This window comes from Eublepharis macularius, chromosome 1 (assembly GCF_028583425.1).
Source record: "Eublepharis macularius isolate TG4126 chromosome 1, MPM_Emac_v1.0, whole genome shotgun sequence".
In the NCBI taxonomy this organism is placed as follows: Eukaryota; Metazoa; Chordata; class Lepidosauria; order Squamata; family Eublepharidae; genus Eublepharis; species Eublepharis macularius.
The window spans coordinates 100060861-100083953 of NC_072790.1; the positions used below are offsets into that span (position 1 = coordinate 100060861).

General features: G+C 43.0%; 1 protein-coding gene across 5 annotated transcripts in view; it reads right to left on the reverse strand.

Annotated features, from left to right (window-relative positions):
• TRAF3IP2 (TRAF3 interacting protein 2) overlaps positions 1 to 23018 on the reverse strand; it is a 44081-nt gene extending 21063 nt beyond the window's left edge. The window contains exons 1-6 of one of the 5 annotated variants that reach the window (XM_054976358.1): positions 22867 to 23018; positions 18364 to 18508; positions 16370 to 16440; positions 8905 to 8949; positions 7756 to 8514; positions 3552 to 3741 (exon numbers count right to left, since the gene is read on the reverse strand). In XM_054976358.1, coding sequence (XP_054832333.1) covers positions 3552 to 3741; positions 7756 to 8514; positions 8905 to 8920 — 965 coding nt within the window. In that variant the 5' untranslated portion in view covers positions 8921 to 8949; positions 16370 to 16440; positions 18364 to 18508; positions 22867 to 23018. Of the gene's footprint in view, positions 1 to 3551; positions 3742 to 7755; positions 8515 to 8904; positions 8950 to 16369; positions 16474 to 18363; positions 18509 to 22866 lie in introns of all 5 variants that reach the window. The other 4 variants (XM_054976352.1, XM_054976364.1, XM_054976339.1 and 1 more) reach the window with 4 other exon arrangements.
• Positions 23019 to 23093: the final 75 nt, after the last annotated feature.

Genomic DNA, 23093 nt, shown 5'->3' on the forward strand with positions numbered 1-23093 from the left:
TTTATATACCGCCCATCCCCAGGGGCTCTGGACGGTGAACAGTTTAAAATCAATAAAAACAAGAAAACAACAATACTAAAATCAATATACAAAACAATAATGAAATAAATTAACCAAGTGCAATGGTGGGGAGAACCCCCACCCCCACCCCAAAGGTGGAAGGCCGACATGACATCGCCCCCTTCAACCACCAAACGTCTGGCGGAACAGCTCTGTCTTACAGGCCCGGCGGAACGATAATATGTCCCGCTGGGCCCGGGTCTCCATTGACAGAGCATTCCACCAGGCTGGGGCCAGGACTGAAAAGGCCCTGGCCCTGGTTGAAGCGAGGCGGGCTTCCTTAGGGCTGGGGACCACCAGTAAACATCCGCTGATCGAAGTGGTCTCCGGGGAACGTACAGGGAGAGGTGGTCCCAAAGATATGCCGGTCCCAACCCGCTCAGGGCTTTAAAGGTAAGAACCAATATCTCGAACCTGATTCGGAATTCAACCGGAAGCCAGTGCAGCTGGCGCAGGACAGGTGTGATATGTGACTGGTAAGATATACCAGTCAGGACCCGCACCACTGCATTCTGAACCAGTTGCAGTTTCCGGATCAGGCCCAGGGGTAGCCCAGCATAGTAGCCCAGTTACAGTAATCTAGCCTGGAGGTGACCGTTGCATGGATCACTGTAGCCAGGTCCTGGGGCGTCAGGTAGGGGGCAAGTTGCCTGATCTGACGAAGATGGAAAAATGCAGACTTGGCAACCGCCATGACCTGGGCCTCCACTGGGGGAAAGGGCACAGAGGAAAAAAACATCCCTTCTTACCAACAGACTTCAGTTATCAGAGGGTATCAATGTTGCCAGATTGAGACGCATTGGCGTTATTGAAAGTATTATGCCCAGAAGAAAGTAGGTAAGAGGTTAGAGGATGTCCTTCTAAACTGAGGGCAAGATAAGGGGGTTGCAGGATTTGGAATTCTCCCAAGTAGAAGAGCCAACCCAGAATTGCATCTTCAAATCAGAACTAACCCTAGATACTTTACGAGCCAATAAGATAACAGATATTAGAATACTGTAATATTGTTATGATTATCTGAAAGTATTAATTGTTCTACGCTTCTATTGTAAGGGGTTGAGCCTTTACACACAAGGAGACCATCTACTTCTGTGTAAGAAAAAGGGCTCATCCACTGGGTAAATAAAAACCATCTGTTTTGCTTCAATTCAAGAAGGACTCCTGGATTTTATTTTAATTTTTATTGTGGTTGGTCAGAAAAGGGAAAACGAACCACAAAGGTACAAAATTTTGCACGTAACAATAGGGAGGCATCTAGGAGCACACCCAGACTCTTCACCACTGGCAAAGTTGCCAGTGGTGTCCCATCCAAGGCAGGGAGCTGGATCCCAACATCTGGCAGCCCCTGTCCCAGCTGTAGGACCTCCGTCTTCACTGGGTTCAATTTCAGCCTGCTCTGTTTCAACTATGCCGTCACAGCCTCCAGAGCTCTGGCCAGATTGCCTGGGGCCGTGTCTGGCCGGCCGTCCATCAATAGAAAAAGCTGGGTGTCATCCGCGTATTGATGACAGCCCAGCCCAAACCTCCGCACCAACTGGGTGAGGGGGTGTATGTAGATGTTAAATAACATCGGGAAGAGTATCGCCCCTTGGGGAACCCCGCACACCAAAGGGTGACGGAGCGATAGATCTCCCCCGAGCGCCACCCTCTGTCCCCGACCCTGGAGAAAGGAGAACAGCCACCGTAAGGCTGTCCCCCTAATCCCCACGTCAGCAAGGCAACTGGCCAACAAATCATAGTCAACTGTGTCAAACGCTGCTGTGAGATCGAGTTACACGAGCAGCGCTGACCCGCCTCGATCCAGATGCCTGCGAAGGTCATCTGTGAGGGCAACCAAGGCCGTCTCCGTCCCATGGCCAGGACGGAAGCCAGACTGGAATGGGTCCAGGACTACAGCATCATTCAGGAATTCCTGCAGTTGTACCGCCACCGCCCGCTCAATCACCTTGCCCAGGAATGGGAGGTTCGACACTGGGCGGTAACTGGATGGGTCGGTGGGGTCCAAAGATGGTTTTTTCAGGAGGGGCTGCACCACCGCCTCCTTTAACGCTCCTGGAAAAACCCCAGAGCTCAGGGAGATGTTAACAATGGCCTCCAAATGGTCCTGTAGCCCCTCTGAGCTGGCCTTCACCAGCCAGGATGGGCAGGGGTCCAGAGGACAGGTGGTTGGCCTCATCCCCTGCAGGATCCTATCAACATCGTCCCGGGAGAACAGCCTGAAATGATCTAATACAGACCCAGAAGATGGCCAAGGGGTCTCCAGTTCCCTTACTGTATCAACAGTGGGCGGCAGGCCACGGCGAAGGGACAAGATTTTGCCCGCAATATAGCTCGCAAAAGCCTCGCAGCCAATAGTTGAATTAAGAATTTGGTGGTCTCCCTGACAGAGGGAGACCAAGGACCGAACTGTTTGAAATAATTGAGCTGGGTGTGAGCTAGCGGACTCAATGGAAGCAGCAAAGAAATCCCTCTTTGCTGCTTTCACTGCCACCTCATAGGCTTTCATAAACGTCCTATAAGATGTTCTTGCCTCTTCGTCGCACCCCCGCCTCCACACTCGCTCTAGTCGTCTCAGAGACTGCTTCATCTGGCAAAGCTCCTCAGTGAACCAAGGAGCTACCCGTTTGCGGGCTCGGAGAGGACAGCAGGGGGCAATAACGTTGATGGCTTCGGAAAGTCGGCCATGCCAATCATCCACCAGCTCATCTAATGTATTGCCAGGGGGCATCGGATCCCGCAAAGCCGCCTGGAAACCAATTGGATCCATAAGTCTCCGCGGGCGAGCGTAAATCCGCTCACCGCCCACCTGGGAAAGGAGCGGCATGCTCAGACGAGCCTTCAGAACAAAGTGATCTGACCATAGCACTGCATCATAGGCATCCAGGACCAACATCATCCCTGCTCCCAAAATCAAATCCAGCATGTGACCTGCTTGGTGCATGGGAGCCAAAACAAACTGGGAGAGTCCTAGGGCCGCCATGGAAGACACCAGGTCAAAGGCCTGCATGGAGGCATCGTCATCAGCATGGACGTTGAAATCCCCGAGAACCAAAAGTTTCGGGAATTTCAAGGCCCAGCTGGCCACCGCCTCCAACAGACCAGACAGGGAAGATGCAGGTGCAGTAGGCGGTCAGTACACCACGCATATTGCCAACCTCTCCTTGGCGTCCAACGCTAGGCCCACACAATCAATGCCAGTAATTTTTGGGGTGGGGAGTGGTCTGAAGGAGAAAGACTCCCGAATGAGCAAAGCCACGCCTCCCCCCAACCACTTGTCCGGGACTGGTAGAGGACCGTATAACCTGGGGGGGCTAGTTCTTTCAAAGCAACCGTCTCGCCCTCCCTCATCCAGGTCTCAGTCACGCAAACCAGGTCCACATTCAATAGTAGAGATGATTACTTCAGTCACCATAATACGCTTGTAATATGTGGAATTACAGCTCCAGCCTTCGCAGAGATTACTGATTGATTTCTCAGTAGCACAAACTTACTGGAATCTGTGAACTTCTGGAGAAGAGATTTCTCTCTGGGGAAGTCTTTCTTCATTGCATCTGGGAGAATAAGGACTGGAATAATTTGGGATAATTTGTCGAGCAGGATTGATGCCTCTTACATAAGGGCCAGGAATAGGATGTTGTAGTTGAGGTTGATGTACAAACTGCTGGTAGGGTGTTTGACCATCTAGAATAAAATTAAGAATAAATAAACTCAACCAAAAAAAATCCCTCAAGCAACTGCCTAGTTAAACCATGCCACACAAGAGATTTTAGTATGCTACCAAATTGCTGTGATCCAATCAGGGGTGGCGGGCCTATTGAGGCCAGGTAGGCGGTGGCTGCAGACGCGGGGTGCCAGAGGGAGCGCTGGAGGAGGTGTGGCGCGCAGGAGTGCGCACCACAAAGCACCAGCCTCCTATCCCTCCCACCCTGCGCCGCTGCTGCCGCCAGCACAAGCCCCCGGCCAGGCGCAGCCACCGCAGGCAGGCATCTGCGGCGGCGCAGGCAACCGAGCGGGAGAGCTCGGAGGCCGCCCGCCGCAGCAATCGGGCCGGCGGCGGCGCGTGCGCTCCTGTGATGATGTCACGCGTGACGTCATCACGCAGGCTGGTGCACGCGTGCGCGCGCGCGCACGCAGGGGCGCCCGGCCAGCCAGCCGGCCGCAAGCGTGGTAAACCCTTGCGCCGCCCCTGCATCCAATACAGAGTTAAATTAAGAACACTTAAGCCCACTGAAATCTTAAACCTGAAGCAAGCATAACTCTGCCCTGGATTATCTGAGGACATCTTTAGGAAGCACTGTGTGCTAAAAAAATACCTTCACCACCTGAATAAATGACTCACAGCACAATCCTAGGTAGAGTTACACCAGTCTAAGCCCACTGAAATCAATGGGTTTAGACTGGAGTAACTCAGTTTAGGATTGCACTGAAAGATTAACAGTAAATTAAACAGTACCTGGCAGTTTCCACAGAGTGACACCAATAAGTCAGTTTGCACTCAAAGACATATTGATTACAGAATTCAGAGACATTTTAAAATTAAGAACGTTGAGATTTGAGTTCAAAATACTATGAAATATTTAACATTATGATCAGCAACTCTAGAGAATTTTTTAAAAGTACACACTGCAATCAAGTTTCTCGACATGTGAAATTATCTTAGGTATAAAACCAGTCCAAAGTAAAGCAAGTCTCATTGATTTCAGAGGCAAAAACTGAAGAACATGCTTAACCATTCCATTCAGATCAATGGGACTCATGCGTAGCTCTGGCTGGATTGTGCCCTACGTGTCTCATGGTTCCACTATGGCTTTTTAATTCAAGAAACCCCTATGCACATGAAACAGACAGCTAAGCACTTTTCACTTTGACTGATTATAATGGGAGAGCGTTCAGCATACACTTAATTCCCTGTTGAAATCAGTGAGACTCAAAGTGCTTAACTTTGGCTAGATTGTACACTCAAAAAGTTACAAATGCACAAGAAATGATAATGCTACACTTCCATAACCATAATATTTTAATGGGAGTAAGCACTGGTTTCTCTCCCTCTCCAACTGCAGTACTCACATATCAGAGTTTGATATCAGAAATCCTCCTTGCAACCGTAACGCTCATTTCCTAAGAAATACTGCTGAGAGAATATCTTTGAAATTCAGCTGCAGGTGTATTATGAATATCAGGGAGCAGGCGTCCATGGCTAGATTGCTGACTGTGAGCACTGCATACAAGATTGTTTCTGTCTAGAAGGTACATATTAGAAAACACTAAGTGCAAAACCCTATTGTGAGTGATGATTGCCTAGTAATCACTGGAAACGTGAAAAGCTGTCAGGAAGCAATTTTGTGCTTCGATGTGGATGGTGGGAAGGTAGAAAGCTATATACTGCCTCCAGTTCTGAACTAATCATATGGTTTATTTTGGGGCCCTGTGAAATATAGATCAGATTACATACTGGTTTGTTTTAAAGAAAGCTTTGTTAGAGCAGTGCTGTTAAACCAAGAAATGTTAAAAGGGGTGTGAAGAAGCAGGACATGGTATATGAATTTAGATCTGATTTACTAATGTTTGTTTTTTATGCTGTAAATTTCACCAGCTCCAATGACAAAGTGATTGGTTCAAGTATGTGCTGCAAATCTGGGCTACATTCAGAAGTCTCAAAAGTATCATGGTTTATAAACCATGGTTTGACCAAACCATAGATCAGGAATAGGCAACTCACAGCATATGTGACAATAGAAGCACACTGGGCCATTTTGCTTGGCACTCAAGGTCAGATGTTGGTCCATGGCAGCACTGATGGGGCCAGCAGTGCAGAAGAAAACCTCAGGCATAACTTTGCCTGTCATTGGCTCCCAGGCCTGTGTAGCTACCAGCTGAGTCCAAGGCAAATCCCTGAGATCTTGGCAGCACCACTGGAGCGTGGCTTGTGCCAAATGCATCTAACCAAGTACAACCCTCATTTTCCCTTTCGCCCCATTGTGTCTGCCAGCATTGTCACAGGTAGATGTTACTTTTTTGGCACTGGGACTAGAAAAGGTTGGCTATTCCTGCCATAGATAGTTATGACACCCGAATGCAAACAACAGAACAAACTAAAATTGGTTGGCACCAAACTGGGCTTTCAAACAAAGATTTGTAGCTGGTTTATTAGCCACAGTTTGAATTGTGTGGTTTGTTGTTATGACTGTTTTTTTTTAAATTACTGTTTGTTGAGTAGCACTGCAGTTGCCTTGCCACCAGTACATTAATACAAAAGAGCATGTCCTCCTTGCTGGGAGGCAGAGGGGAAGGGAGAATCAGGACCAACCAGAATTTGTTACTTACATCTGGTTGACTAACTAGAATTTGTTACAATATACCACAGTTTAATATGACTTCGTAGTCCAACTCTTTGGTGTGATGTGGGTCCATACTTCCAGTACTCCTATAGAAGTATATTTTATTCACAAATACCAGACCAAATTGTCCAGGCTTAGGGATTAATAGACATTAGGTACTCCTATGAGGCAATATAGGATTTGACTAATTTACAACATTTCTTATTACCTGCTCCTAACTTTTCAAAGACACTTTGCCTGAATGACCAACTGTATAATTTTTCCCACTGAAATTGTTCAAATTACTTGACGAGTCATGTTTACAGGCTAGGATTGCTTTTAGCCAGAAACAACTTGCTTGAGGAAGCCAGCAAGTTGGCTTGGAGGGGAAGAGAGGGGAGGTGAGATAAGAGCTCTGCTGGATCACCACAGTAGTCCATCCAGTCCAGCATCCTGTCTCACACTGGGGCCGATCAGTTGCCCTGGAGGGTTAGCAAGCACAGGGGGGAAAGCAAGCAATCTGATATCACTTCTGAGAAAGTCTCCTTCTAAGATGGCTACAAAAGTCATGAGACCCACCCACTCTAGACAAGACGAAGCACAGAGAGGTAGGAAAACAGGAACACTTGTTCTGTTGGGAAATGGCCCAAAGCTGATAAGGGTCCTCTCTTGCTTGGGATGAGTTTAGTTTCCACAGCATTTCTTAAAATACGGGTCAGGATGGGTGTACTGTGAATTATAGAAAGTATTAAGTCTAAATGCCCATACTAAATACTTCAGGATAAATCAAAACTCCTTTTCAGCTCCAGTGGGAAAAACCTCCAGTCTAGCAAAGCTTGTGCTTTATCAATCACTTTATCTTTGTGCATGATAGCAAACTACAACAGAAATCACAGAACTCTATTTTAATAGCAATCTTAAACTCGGTAATAAACAATAGATAACCCCCACGCACAAACTAAAAATTATAACAACTGAATTTGTAAAATTCTGTATTGCCTTATTCTAGTATTTACGCACTTTTAAGTTGACTGATAATATTGATAGGATGCAATAGGAAGGCAAGCTACTGAAGTCATGTTATCAGGAGATGAAGCCCTACAACAGGAAGCCTACTGCCACAGTGCAAATTTCCAAGACTACATACATTAGCAGAGGGTCTTTGCCTTACACTGAGTTGTGACATTTGAGACCTGGCACTGGTTTATTGAACTGGATGTTCTGCCTCTACTTAGGAAAGATCTGGGAACATAAGATGGCCAGCAATACATAATAGAAATCAGCGACACATGGTGCCTATAATGAAATACAATAGAAATATTTTGCAAAAACGTGAGCATTTGCTAAACAGAAAAAATGCACACTGACATTAACTTACAAGGATTATGGCAGCACATATCACCTGGAACGTATCTAGGATGCCACTGAGCTTGTGGGGAAGCATTAGGATGGGGCATTAATGGGAACACAGGATATGGCTGAGGGCCCATCTGTGGAAATTCTCTGGACATCAGCGGTCTTGGATAATCTTGCAGGTTAAATACAGACGTCAGTGGCAATGGAGGTTCTAGCTGCCTAATGCCCATTACATCCAGAAGCTGAGAGTCATATCCTGCATCTTCTGTTGGTAGATCTAGTGGTGGTCTGTTATCCTGGGTCAGACCTGAGTTTGCTTTCTCTTGACTTTCACCAAACGAATCTTGACAAATATCAGATGAACTTCTCTGCAAACTACTAGAATTGTGTCTGGTATTAGGAGACTCAGATGAAGACTCAGACCTCAGCAGCTGGTTTGTTTTGTCCATAGATAAAATATGAATTTCTGATGAGGCTGCTGATTCATTGCATGGGACAGGTGGTATCTGCCTTCCAGAATCCTGGCATTGTTTCTGGAGATAGTAGTCACACGTTTTTAGCATGACATTGTGACAATCTATATGGTTAGGGAACTTGTAAAAATGTGACTGCCCAGCCAGAGAATGAGAAGATACTTCAGAAGGGTAAGGTCCTATGGGTACCAAGTTCTCTGTATTTTCACCAGAAGGTTCCAGTGCCTCTTCCAAAGAGTGTTCTGGAAATGGGGACCAAGTTCCGGTTTCATCAACTTCAACAGGTATGCTTCGACCTATCATAGTTCCTAAAATAGGAGGAAAAATATGGTATGATATAATCTCCTGATTTGCCTCTTAGATTATGAGTCTCTCTACATGAGACCTCTTACACAAGGACACTCAAGTGTAGGGAGACGCAATGTTAGCTGGGAAGTGTAGTTCAAAAAGAACCTCTCTACACAGAGCCGACAGAGAGCACACCTGAGATGATTTGTTAATTTGACAGAGCCTTGACAGAGCTAACATTGCTTCTCCCTCCTCGTGTAAGATGTCTTGTGTACAGAGACTCTGAATCTGGCTAGTTAAGTGATTTAAGATTTGATAGACAAGAGGTATAAAAACATGATGTGTTTCATCAGCTGAATAGCTTTTGAAAAATTTCAAGAATTTCAAAACGCTGGTACAAAAGGACTTACCTGTTATAGAGGCCATTTCAATATTGTGAAGAAATTCTCGGAAGTCTGTATAAATTGAAAAAGGTGAAAGGGCAGGAGGAAAAAGACAAAACAATTATCACTGAGAACGACACCAGATGTTGGAGAGGAAAAAAATGGATAAAAGTTTTTATCATCAACAGATCAGAATAATGGCTTGAATCTAGAGAAATTGTACTAAAAGTGCAATTTCCTTCTGTCCCAAAGAACAGTCTGCTTCAGTTATAGAGAAATGTTAATCTGATAAAGCACTGTATTAATGTGTGCTCCGCTATCACTTATTGTGGGAAGCACAGCTGAAGAAGCAAGACAATATGAAAATATGGAACTGTAGAAAAAAGATGGAACATAATCCAGCCAAAGCGAAGCACCTCAAAAGCAATTATGAGATTCAGGCCTTTGTCTCAAGACATGACACACAGTACATGTGCTAACATTTGAAAACTCAAGATGCAGAAACCACTGCCATGGTCCCCCAACCCAAAGGATCCAGTTTCATGAACCCAAAGAAAAAGTAAGATCAGTAGAAGTTGTTTGGGCATAAAATATTTATATTTCGAAACAGCAATAGTGGCACTTAGCATAACCCTTGCTGTTCTTAACATTATAGAAGAATTGAGGCACTTTCAATTTGAAATAACATCTAAGATCTTGCAAAAGTTATTTTGTTTCTCTTGATAACCAATGAGGAGGACAATAAACAGACAAAACAAGCTTGGAAGTGTTTTAGGATAAAATGTGTCTAAAACTATACCAAACAACAAGGTGACTGAAAAGATTCAAAAGCACTGGTATACTGGCTCAGTCACAAAACAGGAAACACACTACAAAAAAAGGCAGGTTTGGGCAGGTATGGTTTCATACGCACTGACAAAATGAACAACATAACTATCATATGAACCAGAGCATAATTCTCAGCAACAGAAAAAGTTCTCCCTCCCAAGAATAACTAGGAATGTTGCTCAGTAGTAGAATGGATGCTTTGCTTTTGTAACAATTCTGGTTTGGTCTTAGACATTTTCAGGAACAACAGCTAGTGTTGTGTATAGTGGTTATTGTGTTGAACTAGGACCTGGGAGCTCAAATCCCCACTCTGCCATAAAGCTCACGAAGTCACCTTGGGCCAGTCACTCACTCTCAGCTTGACCTACCTCACAGGGTTGCTGTAAGTGTAAAAAGGAGGAAAGGTAACTAACACATGATACCCTAAAACCACTGAAGGAAGGTCAGGATACAAATGTGCTAAATAAATGAATACATAAGATCTTAGCACTGATCTTAGAAAGACTTTTGCCCGAAAACCACCACCAGTAAGTGAAGGTAGTGCAGAGTTTAATAGATTATTAGTCTGACTTAAAAACAATCATAGAAACCTTCTCTCCACTAAATTTGGGTTTAAATTTATTTGCAAAATATTTGCAAGCACAGGAAACAAGAATACTTCCAATGACGGTAAAGCATCTTTATCCAGGTGTCATATTCATTCCAACAAATCCTCAAGTCTGCTGACCTAAGAATTTTAAAGATATTTTAAATGAGATCTCAAATATGTACAGCTACTCAAGGGCAATAGCTTTTTAATTAATTTTTCACATATATTTATTGAAGGTGGAAATTAGCTGAAAGTGAGGAAGATCCCCTGAATAATGAGGTGCATTTATCCCATTTGTGTTCAATCTTGGAAAGGCAGCTGTGCAAACATTAATGTGGAAATTTAAAAAACCACAGTAACACAAGACAGTGGCCTTTTCTGCCTGGCAATTTACACCTCTCTTTTTGAGCCTTCACTCCTCAAGGATCAGATTCATTTTGGCCACCTACCTTTCCGCATACCAGAAAAGAAACCCAACATGGTATGAATGCAGTGTTGACACACAGTCACCGCAAACACAGAACTTTTAACCTAAAAAGCATAGAGACCTAAAGGAGATTCATGTAACCACAACACAAATTAACCATAGTTTATATTGTTATGATTCACTTCTTTTTCTGTGAAGAAAACTTAACGTTATAACATTGTAACGTGGTTGTTATGGCACTGTGTTGGTTTGCTACCCTGGTGCCAGCCTCTGCTTCCCAGCTCTGGTTCAGCCTGTGCGGGTCTCTCTGGTTTGGACCACAGAATGCATGTGTGTGTCTTAAATCATAAACAAAAATGTCTACCCAGATCACAGCTGTCCTGTATAAGGATTTTTTTAAAAAAAAACAAGCATAATGATGTTATAACACTTGGTTTGATCCCAAACAATATTACAGTGTTGTAACATCATTACGTTTTCTTCACACACACAACAAAGAAACACCTTGGGAAAGGAGGGGGACAAAGGGAAGGAGGAAGAGGAAAGGGGAAGGAGGAGCTGAGAGGAGAATGGAGAGACATAAGAACATAAGAACATAAGCAAAGCCATGTTGGATCAGGCCAGTGGCCCATCCAGTCCAACATTCTGTCACACACAGTGGCTAGAAATCCAGTGCCATCTAAAGGACTGTCAGTGAGGCCAGGACACCAGAAGCCCTCCCACTGCCTTCCTTCCAGCACCAAGACAACAGAGCACCACCTCCCCACAAAGAGAATACCATCTATCTCCTGTGGCTAATAGCCACTGATGGACCTCTGCTCCATATATTTGTCCAGTCCCCTCTTGAAGCTGGCAATGCTTGTAGCTGCCACCACCTCCTGTGGCAACGAATTCCATGTGTTTATCACCCTTTGTGTAAAGTAGTATTTTCTTCTATCTGTTCTAACCCGACTGCTCAATAATTTCATAGAGTGCCCACGAGTTCTTGTATTGTGAGAAAGGGAGAAAAACACATCTTTCTCTACCTTCTCTAACCCGTGCATTATCTTGTAAACCTCTATCATGTCTCCCCTCAGTCGTCTTTTCTCCAGGCTAAAGAGCCCCAAGCGCCTCAATCTTTCCTCATAGGGAAAGTGTTCCAACCCTTTAATCATTTTAGTTGCCCTTCTCTGTACTTTTTCCACTGCTATGATATCTTTTTTAAGGTGTGGCGACCAGAACTGTACACAGTACTCCAAATGAGGCCTCACCATCGATTTATACAGAGGCATTATGATACCGGCTGATTTGTTTTCAATCCCTTTCCTAATAACCCCTAGCATAGCATTAGCTTTTTTTATGGCAGTCGCACACTGTGCTGACGTTTTTAGTGAGTTATCTATCATGACTCCAAGATCTCTCTCTTGGTCAGTCTCCGCCAGTTCAGACCCCATCAACTTGTATTTATATTTTGGATTTTTGGTTCCAATGTGCATTACTTTGCACTTGGCTACATTGAACCTCATTTGCCACATGGATGCCCACTCTTCTAGCCTCGACAGATCCCTTTGGAGTGCCTCACAATCCTCTCTGGCTTTCACCACCCTGAACAATTTCGTGTCATCTGCAAATTTAGCCACTTCACTGCTTAATCCCAATTCCAAATCATTAATAAACAAGTTAAAAAGCATTGGACCCAATACCGACCCCTGTGGCACCCCACTGCTCACCACCCTCCACTGTGAGAAGTGCCCGTTTATACTCACTCTCTGTTTCCTATTAATTAGCCAGTTTTCGATCCACAAGAGGACTTGGCCCTTTATCCCATAGCTACTGAGCTTACTTAGGAGCCTTTGATGAGGAACTTTGTCAAAAGCTTTCTGGAAGTCAAGACCAATCAGCAAGAAGTGGCCTGCAAAATGGGGCGGGGGGAGGAGGGTGGAACTCGGTCTATTGTCTACAGCCAAGCCTTACGTTACAACCGTATCTGCTCCAATGCTCTCGACCGAGACTCACACCTAAGAGATTTACAACAAGCATTTTTGAGACTACAGTACCCACCAAATGAAGTGAAGAAACAAATCAACAGGGCCAGACTAGTACCCAGAAACAGTCTGCTCCAGGACAAATCTAAAGGAACTAACAACAGAACACCACTGGTTGTCACCTATAGCTCCCAGCTCAAACCCATCCAACGTATCATCAGTGAGCTACAACCCATCCTGGAAAATGATACCTCTCTCTCAGAAGTCCTGGGTGGAAGACCTTTCCTTGCCTACAGACAGCCCCCCAATCTTAAACGACTTCTCACTTACAATCATGAATCGGCCAGCAGAGTCACCAGCACAGGTACCAGGCCCTGCAACAGACCCAGATGCCAGCTCTGCCCCTATATCTACCCAGGGAATACAATTACAGGACCCAATGGCATCAACTACACTGTCTCTGGCTCTTACAGCTGCTCATCCTCCAATCTGATATATGCCCTCATGTGCCAACAATGTCCTTCTGCTCTGTACATTGGACAAACCAGCCAACCTCTACGCAAAAGAATAAATGGACACAAATCTGACATTAGAAATGGAAACGTCCAAAAACCAGTGGGAGAACACTTCAATCTACCAGGACATTCCACCAAAGACTTAAAGGTCGCTGTGGTTCAACAGAAACCTTTCAAAAACAAAATCCAACGGGAGGCTGCTGAATTGGAATTCATATGCAAATTTGACTCTGTCAAGCTGGGACTGAATAGATACTATGAATGGTTATCACATTATCACAGGTAACAGATTCTCTTTACAGAGGCGTGATCTGGGGGAGCCCAGTGACGCCTGGTGTGGGCTTTCGGGGACCACAGTTCTCTTTGTCAGATGCAGCTGGCAGGGAGAGCTGTGGTTATCGAAGGCTTATACTACATAGGAATTGGATACTTTCACTGCTACAAACTAATACGGCAAACTGACTGCACACCAAAAGGAGATGTTTACATTTCCAAGCAAAGGAATGTTTTGATTGCCTCCATGCTAATTGCATTCTGTCCCCTTGTGATTTATGTCCCCTTCTTTCCTCTCTCTCTCTCTCCCCCCCTCCTCTTCTGTATCGGCCCAGTTTTGATCAGGCATCTGACGAAGAGAACTTGATTCTCGAAAGCTTATGCTACAATAAAATTGGTTAGTCTTAAAGGTGCTACTGGACTCTTTTTGATCGGGGAATAAGTGCAGGTGGAAAATCTGAAGAGAAATCTTGAAAATACAGCAATGAAATCTCAAGGGGGAGTTAAGCATTAGGAATTTGAAAGAAAATCTGAAGAGGTATGGTGCCAAAAAGCAGCAAAAATCACCCATGCAGAAAAGGCCAGTTAGAGTGTGTACAATGCAGGCTCAACATATATTGATGTATTGTCGAAGGCTTTCACGGCTGGAGAACGATGGTTGTTGTGGGTTTTCCGGGCTGTATTGCCGTGGTCTTGGCATTGTAGTTCCTGACGTTTCGCCAGCAGCTGTGGCTGGCATCTTCAGAGGTGTAGCACCAAAAGAGATCTCTGTCTTTTGGTGCTACACCTCTGAAGATGCCAGCCACAGCTGCTGGCGAAACGTCAGGAACTACAATGCCAAGACCACGGCAATACAGCCTGGAAAACCCACAACAACCATCAACATATATTGTTTCCTTAAACAATTTGCTGCCTTCCCCACTTGTCATATGCTGATGAACCCAAAGAGAACAGTGTTCAGCAGAACAGAGTTCAAAACTTACATATCATAAGCTAAATTACACATTTTTCTTTCCCTCTGATTATTCTGTCATATGCAAGAGCACATAATAAACAATAATTTGGATGAATGAACTCCTACCCCTTTATGCATAAAAACTAAGATACCTTCAGATACACTTGTTGCTCCCCTTCAAGCTTTATCATGTTGGCTCTGAAAATACTGATATTTCTGAAATGCTGGTTTCATTATTTATTTACAAAGTTTATACTCAGCATTTCCGCCCTCATCAGGGCCACCAAGACAACTAAGAGATTAAAAAATTAATTTTAAAAGTCTTAAAAACCATTAAAATGAAACAAAAACACTTCATGTAGATACTAGATACATAAATGCGCAATACCATAAATAAACTGGGTCAGAATAGAACAGATCAAAATTTCAGTTTCATAAACAGAATTGTTGTCATTCCGCCCTAAATACAAAATCAACCCTACTCCCCAACTACAAAAATCAATCAATAAAAAACAGTTGGATGTATTAAAGACAACAGAGAACAATACTTTAAAAATGAGATCCCTGAAATATAGGGATCCCTTTCCCCCAGTGGGAGCGGGGGATCCCCCACTTTCACCCTCCCCCCCTCTACTTACCTGGCTAGCAGAGGAGGAAGGCATGGAAATGGGCCTCCTGGGCACACTCTCGGGGCGGCGCAATGACATCACTGACATCATCGCACTGCTGCAGGAGCATTCCCGCACTTTGCTGTGGGCCAATTTGGGCCCCGAACGGGCTGAATTGGGCCTGTTTTGAGGCCCAAATCAGCCTGCTATGAAGCAAGTGTGTACCCCTGCGCCTGCGTGGTGACGTCACTGGAAGTTATGTCAGTGCTTAGCCATGGGGCCGCACACGCACACCGCACACAAGTATAAAATAAAGAAGGGAAGAACAAGATAATAGCCAGTTCTCCCCCCTCTCGCTGGGAGGGTAAAAGGACCTGACAACTGTACTGAAATAGTAAAATAAAAGCCATAATACCTATTATTAAGACCAACTAAAAAGTGAACAGGCAAACTTCAGAATGTTCTACAACTAGAAGGCTGGCGGAAAGGACAGATGGATGATGTTTCAGGGAAGGATCTAAAAGGTTTTTGTAAGCATTCTGTATAGAACAGCAAACACAGTTGCAGAGATAATGGTGCTGGGTGGAAGAGGTGACAGGCAAGACACATTTGGACTTCTGGGAAGAAGGAGCAAAACTGGAAGCATCCAAATAAAAATATAAAAACCAGTAGTTGATCAAATGTCTAACACCAAAGGGAACACAAAGATCTCTTAAAAGGTTGCAAACAGGAAAAACACAATAGTTGTGATATTAATAATGGTGGTAGAAAGTGCCCTCAAGTCATAGTTGACTTATGGCAACCCCTTTTGGGATTTTCAGGGCAAAAGACTAACAGAGGTGGTTTGCCATTGGCTGCCTCCACATCCCTGGTTTTCTTTGGCCATCTCCCATCTAATTACTAACCAAGGTTAGCTTCTAAGGTCTGATGAGTTTGGGCTTGCCTGGGCTATTCAGCTCTGGGCAATATTAATAATACTACAGATTAATTTTATGTGATGTGCTGGGAAAAAGTCAATCGGAGCCAAACTGGATAATATTACCAAGTATTAGGAAAACCAGCATAAGCACAATCCTATCCCAGGTCCTTTTTCCTTCAGGGGAAGAATCTTTCTCTTTATCAGTTAAATTCATCCATTTCCAAAGTACCCAGAGGCTCAAATTGTAATAACACAAAACAGTTTGCAAGCTTTCAAGTTCTTCTGAACACATCTTCAGGCTGGTCTTGACATTTGACCAACTACCAGCGTTTACATTTTCAGTTGTTTGATTCCATTTTTGCTTCTTCCCAGAAAAGGCAAAAAAGAGAGCAACTCAATGCTGGCTCTACTCACCACCATTTTATCTCTGCAAACTTGCTTGCCATCTCTGCAAACTTCCTTGCAAATATCCTTAAGATCATGGCCTGAAACATCAGAGATGAAAACATCCTCTTTAGCTGAGAAGGAGAGATTGGGGGAAATGGGAAAGTACATTAAATGAGGTCTTGGGGTGAACAGATTGTTAGGAATATAGAAAAGCAGGGCAGAAAACATGAAGCAGGTGGAGTATAATTTCTGTATTTTGTATATACTCTCCACTATAATGTGAACAAGGCAATATACAGTGTGATAAACAACAAAACCACAAAAAATCAGTCCCACAACACTCCAACATAAAATCAATCAAGTCCAACAAATACTAAAAAAATGTTAATCATCAACTAAAAAAACAGCAGTACTTTTGAAACCAAATGAGATGGAGGGGAAAAAAACACCACCAACAACAAAAACAAGGGAACAATCTTCAGATAAATTAATGAAAACCAAGCTGATATTTTTTTTAAAAGGTCTTGATACTCAGTGAAGGAGTGAAGGTATGAGGTACAAGGAGAGTAATAGGACATTCCAAAGGGGGAGGGAGGGAGCAGCTGCTGAAGAGGTCGCATTCTTCATTACCACCTGCCTTACTTCTGAAGGGAAATGTACAAAAATGAGAGGGAGGATTTGAAATGGATGGGAACTGTAGAAAGCTATAGGTGTAATAAGAAAGGCCAACTTTTCTACTCTGTTGTATCAAAGAAGGGGGTGAAACAAGGTTGTGTTTTGACACCATTACTCTTCATTTTTTCTATAAATGGTTTGGTTAGCAATCTAAATAAACCTGACAAACATCCACCTATCCTAGCAAACAGAAAGATTCCAGCATTGATTTATGCAGCCAATATGGTCATACTTTTCCAGAACCCCAGTGGGACTAAGAATAGCGCTTAAAGCGCTCAGTCGTTACTGCAAAGACAACCAGTTAGGAATTAAACATAAAAAACCCAAAATAATATCCTTTGGCAAGAGACGGAAAATAAGGTCATGGTCTATAAATGGGCATAGGCTGGAGCAGGTGCAATGTTTTAAATATTTGGGGGTAGTAATACACTCATCTAGGTCCAGGAAAGCTCATTGTGAACACATAGCCAGGACTGGTCAAGAATCAGTCTGGGGCATAATAAAATTCATATGTACTGGTATTACTTACCATCTGCTCTTAAAATATATCCCCACTTTTGTACGGGACAGTACTTGGCCCCCTTCCTTGCACTTTGTCCCACTGGAGCACATACAAGCAAAATTTCTAAGAGCAGCTTTTCAATTTCCCAATTGCGTCTCTAATGCAAGCCTGCATCTAGAGTCCAGCACTGTCGAAGTGAAGGCGAGGGTAAGACTTGCCTCAATTAATTTTTGGCTTAAAGTAAATCATCTCCCACAGGGCCTGACACTTATTCTCAGAGATCATTTCCAATCTTCATGGGCAAAAGCTGTGCATGGCAAGCTATTGACTTCAGAAAGCTACACCTTGGTTAATTTTGAGATGGTGATGACAGACTGGGTGGGGATGGCAGATGGTACGCTGGGAAGTGTAGGAACAGGAAGGAGGAATACCTGGGGAGGGACTAGAACTCAAACTATTAAAAGCAGGAGAGATCCTCCTGTGTGTTTTTTGTGCTTGTGCACTGCCGGAAAGGAAGAGTCACAACCAAGAAGGCACACAGTGAAAGTGAGGAGCCTGTATGTACAAGAGATGCCTCCCCTTTAAGTCTAGAAACATTTGGTACCCAGAAGCATTTTGGCACCTAGTTTGGAAACATTTGGCACCCAAACCAATTGCTTGTGTTGCATCATCAAGGTAGAACCAGATCTGGGAACATAGTACTTATTCTGAATTTCACAGCCCATGTAATAATTTAACATAATAATCTGAATTAACAATTTCTGATTCAGTCTTTCAACTCCTTGATGAGTAGACAATCCCATAAAGCTATGTTTTTGACAAGTGAATGTTTCTCCATTCTGACCTGTTCAGCTCTCTGGTCCAACAACCCGTGCATTTAATTTGAGGAAATGCATGTTCTTCATAGTTAATTTTCTTGCCAAGTTCAGATGAATAACAATGTGTTCCAGCACAGATGATGTGATGTGTCCCTCCAAGCCTTGCTCATTCTACAGTTGCACACAGGGAAAAGTTCAATATAAAACACAACAAATTTAACTTCTTCAGCTTCTGAAAAGTGTTCGCATATATCAAGAGTCTTGTAGGTTTTAACTGTAAAAATCTCCACATCTTCAGAACTAGTCATAACTCATCAAGATGTGATAAAAATTCTTCCCTAAGTAAAATCTTATAGGAAACATGGTGACTTGCTTGAAAAAAATGTACCCGCTGTTTGTTTTGTAAGCTCAAAACTATTAGCCCGAGTTTCATCCAACCTCTGAAGAAAACTGCTGGCAGCAAACAGTACAATCAAATAACATTGTTACTAAAAATCTGCCCAGAATAATTCACTCAGCAACTACTTATTAAGACTTAGGTAACAGATTAAAAAAAAATTAAAAATAAAAATCCCAGTAATTCTAGCAATAACAAGTAGCATTTGTTGGTTTGACTGTTCTTGCTTTCCCTGCTTTTAATCTTGTTAGATGCTATGCTTCTGCACAATTGTTCATTTTTAATTATACCTATGATTTTTACTGGTTTTATTGTGTTCTTATTTTAACAGCTTTGAAGTGAATTGCAAATGTTTTCAATAAGCAAACAAGGGGGGATCTAACGGAGAATCTAAGCCCCTTCCATATCAAAGACATTTAAATAAAACACGTAATAGGTATCTAAATGCAAATTTGCAAAGATTTCAAAAAACCTGCAGAAATCCAGCACAGAGCTGAAGAAATTTTGAAACAGAGTGCTGGATATCATTATATCGATAAAATATTTTAACAATGTGTAACAGGTTTTCCAAATTAAAACATTTAAATCTCTAGCCCCTTCCATTTAGATATAAGGGAAAAGGAAATGAAAGCTGGGAATTCAGAAAACCTGTTACACATCCGTTATAACATTTTATCATTATAATGATATTCAACTGCTGATTTAAAAAATTGAAAAAGGTCCCAATAGCCTGAGGAGGGGGGAATGACAGCTCCTGGGGTAATGGGGCAGGGAAACCTGCCTTGTGGAAGCGCCATTGACACTACCTTGAATTTCCTTAAAGAGGATGCAACTTCCACTTAATGAAGGAAGATTTGCTTTCTCTGATCCAGTGTATATAACTGGACTTATTTGTTAATTTGTACTAATGATCAGGATTGCTCCTTTCATCCTCTTTTGGAGGCTTCTTGTCTGACACCCTTCTTTAAATGGAATGCATTAGGATCTATTTATGCTAAAACAGATCCTGTTTCTCCTGCAATTTCTGCTATTAGAGTATTATAGCACATGTTGTACCAACAGTGCCCCTCATGCCGCTGCCTCCCCCACCTCCCATCAGGTGCCAACAGTTGGCTGGCAACTCTGCATCTTATGCTGAGATGATATGATGGTATGGAATGCTCCCTTGATCTGAAAGGTTATTGCGCAGATTCTGTGACAAAAGAAAAATTACCAATTTGGTTGAGACTAATACCTAGCGGTCCCTTCCTCTGAAGAGCTGAGGGCCAGGAAGTCCAGAGACAAGAAGCCTGAATAAATAGCATGAAAGGTACTGACAAAGAACAACCTGGATGAAAAAAGGTCTAGAATGAGGCAGATGAAAGTGGCAGAGAAGAGACTAATTAAAAAAAATAGCTCAGAGAATATAAATTCAAGAGGAATTCTATGTATGCTATGCAAGGGAAGTTAAAGGAAATAGGACAATGTTGGCTGTGGCCTGAAGAAAAATAAAGTCCAGAGGCACCTTTAAAAACATTTATTCCAGCATGGACTTCCATGAGTTAGAGCTCATTTCTTCAGATGCAATTAAAAGGAAATACTTTTTCACATTTTCATAAGAGAAATTACAGAAGGAAGGAGGAAGGGAGGGGTTGGGGTAGAGAGATGCTTGGTGTGAATTCCGATATAAATCTTCCAGGTGCAACTCTCTGTGTAAGGGACTGGAATGGATTAGGTTGTTGTTACACATAATGGATGATTAGAGAGGCTGAGGAGGAAGCAGTCTGCAGCTTAAGAAAACTAACTGACATCAGTAAAAGTTTACAGTATGATGCAACATGGTAAAACATGGCCTGAAGATTAGGAATCTAAGGAAACCATGTGGGATAGATCAAGATAGGTAGCCATGTTAGTCTGTAGCAGTGGAAAAGAGCAAGAGTCCAGTAGCACCTATAAGACCAACAAAATTAGTGGTAGGGCATGAGCTTTCGTGAGCCACAGCTGAACTCTTCAGATACATTTCTCTATGTGGGAAACCAAGGGCAGAAGAAACCGAGGCTGTGTTCTAGCAGCAAGCAGGAAGTGAGCAGGAATGAAAACCAGTTATAGTGCTTTTGCTTTCTCCCCCTTTCTCTGTCTCAAGCACCAAGTTACATAACACAGATTGGGTCTGCAAATAACGTTTCATGGCTTAAGTGAGTTGTTTTGCAGCAGACTCTTGTGATCAAACTCTTCAAGCTCTGATCTATAAAAAACCCAGACTTACATTTCGCCTACAGCGTAGCACAGAGCCAAGGGAGCACCTGCCCATATTATACAGCAACATTCATGACAGAATTATTGCCTCAATGTTTTATTCTGGATACCAAACTATCTCCATTATAGGCTCTTCATAAGAGCAGGGAGAGAAAAAAGTGTGATCTAATATATCTTGAATGAGTCCAGACAGACAGCTCAAATTAAACACAATAGGTTTAGAATTCAATCCTTGTACTCAAGCCATTTTTAGTTTTTAACAGATTTAAAACTAGCTACGAAGAATTCTATGTAGTTTTCTATTTAAAGACTTGTGTCAACATACAGATCCCCAAAGAATGATCTAACTAAACTAAGCTGTTTCTGATTAAACAGTTTCTGACAGCAGAAAGACAGAAAGAATGTACAGTGAAGAATGGCATTCTAGATAAATTCCAACTTCAAAAAGGGCTTATATTTCATGCCATTTAATACTGCTAAGAGGCAAGCTCATAGCTAGGATACTAGCTCAGGAAAAAAGCCAGAAAGCGGACTACATGACATGGGGGGTAGTGTTTGTGGCATCGGAGAGGTTTAAATGAAAGCCATTTTCTCACAGTCCTATTAATCTGCTATTCTATTTGTCTCCATGCAGTTCTAGATGCTTTACACAATTAGCACTTAGCTTAGAAAAAGCACTAATATGTTCAACTGCAGATCCCTCTATCTTATTTTTTTAAAGACTTACATACACCATCCCCATGAATGTGCATACGATCAGTAGCTATGAACACAGATGGACATACCTGTTTATCTAGCTTTTTTAATCCTGTAGCAATAAAACCTAATGATCACTCTTGAGCTATGTAAAAACACATCTTAAGACCATTTTTTAAACACATTACACATTAAAAGCCATAAACATGTTATATATTTGCCCTCTTTATGCTAAAGATTTACAGGCCTGATTACAGGTAGAATTCATTCCACAGAGTTCAACAGGAATTAACTTGCTCAGAACCACAGACTAAACCAACTTTTCCATTTTATTGGACAAAAAGTTCTCAAAAAAGGAAAAGCATGCCCTCTTCACCAAGTCAATAAAAGCTATAACTGTACCATGTTTGTTTATCTAGTGATTTCTGAATACTGCCTCTGTTGATTTCCATAATGTCACTAAAGACACAATTCCAGCATTTGTCTGTTTTGAGTATTACATCAAGGGACTGTAATTCAGACCAATTTCAGAGGTCTGTTATAAAAGTGACTCTGATGTACTACCAGCTTAGCTGTGGACCCAGCAAAGTAAAAGTGGGTCTGTGTGTGCATGTGTGTGAGAGAGATTGCGTCAGGAAAACGATGTGTACAGTGGCCCTGCCTTTCTAATACTGTTAGCATTGGGATCGAAAGCAAAGGAGCATGTGAGAACAAAGAATCCAGGCCAATGTCTAGGATTGCCGGCCTCCAGGTGGTGGCTGGAGATCTCCCGGAATTACAATTTATCTCCAGCCAACAGAGAGCTGTTCCCCTGGAGAAAATGGCTGCTTTGGAGGGTAGACTCTACAGCATTATGCCCTGCTGAGGTCCATCCCTTCCCCAAACCCCACCCTCTTCAGGATCTCCAGGAATTTCTCAACCTGCAGCTGGCAACGCTACCAATGTCTCATCACCTAAGAGGCCCAGCTAGGCCTCTCGTTGACATGTTTCAGATTACGATCTGAATGCCATGCTTTGCATCTTCAAAATGTCTTCACTGATAACCTGATATAAGTGCAGAATATTAAGGGGGTGAGACTACGATCTTAAACTCAACCACTACAATGCTGGAAAGAATTAGCAATCAAAAAGGAAACACACACGAGAAAGTGGGTCAACAGCCCGCACGGGGAGTGGGATAGAAAGGCCTTTAACAGCTTACCTTGACTCCAAAAGCAAACCAAGGAGTCAGCGGAGACTAGCCCGACTTTTCTGTCCCGTCTCTCTTCTCCTCCTGTGGAGCTGTCACTCCCTTTTTTTTGCTTTTGCTTCTCCTTTCTTCCTCTCTGCCTCTCTCCCCCTGTCAGGTAAGTTGCTGAACAGGCTCTGCACCAGGAAGTAGAACTCATATGCAAATCACACCAATACAGATTGGGCCTCCGTTTGAAA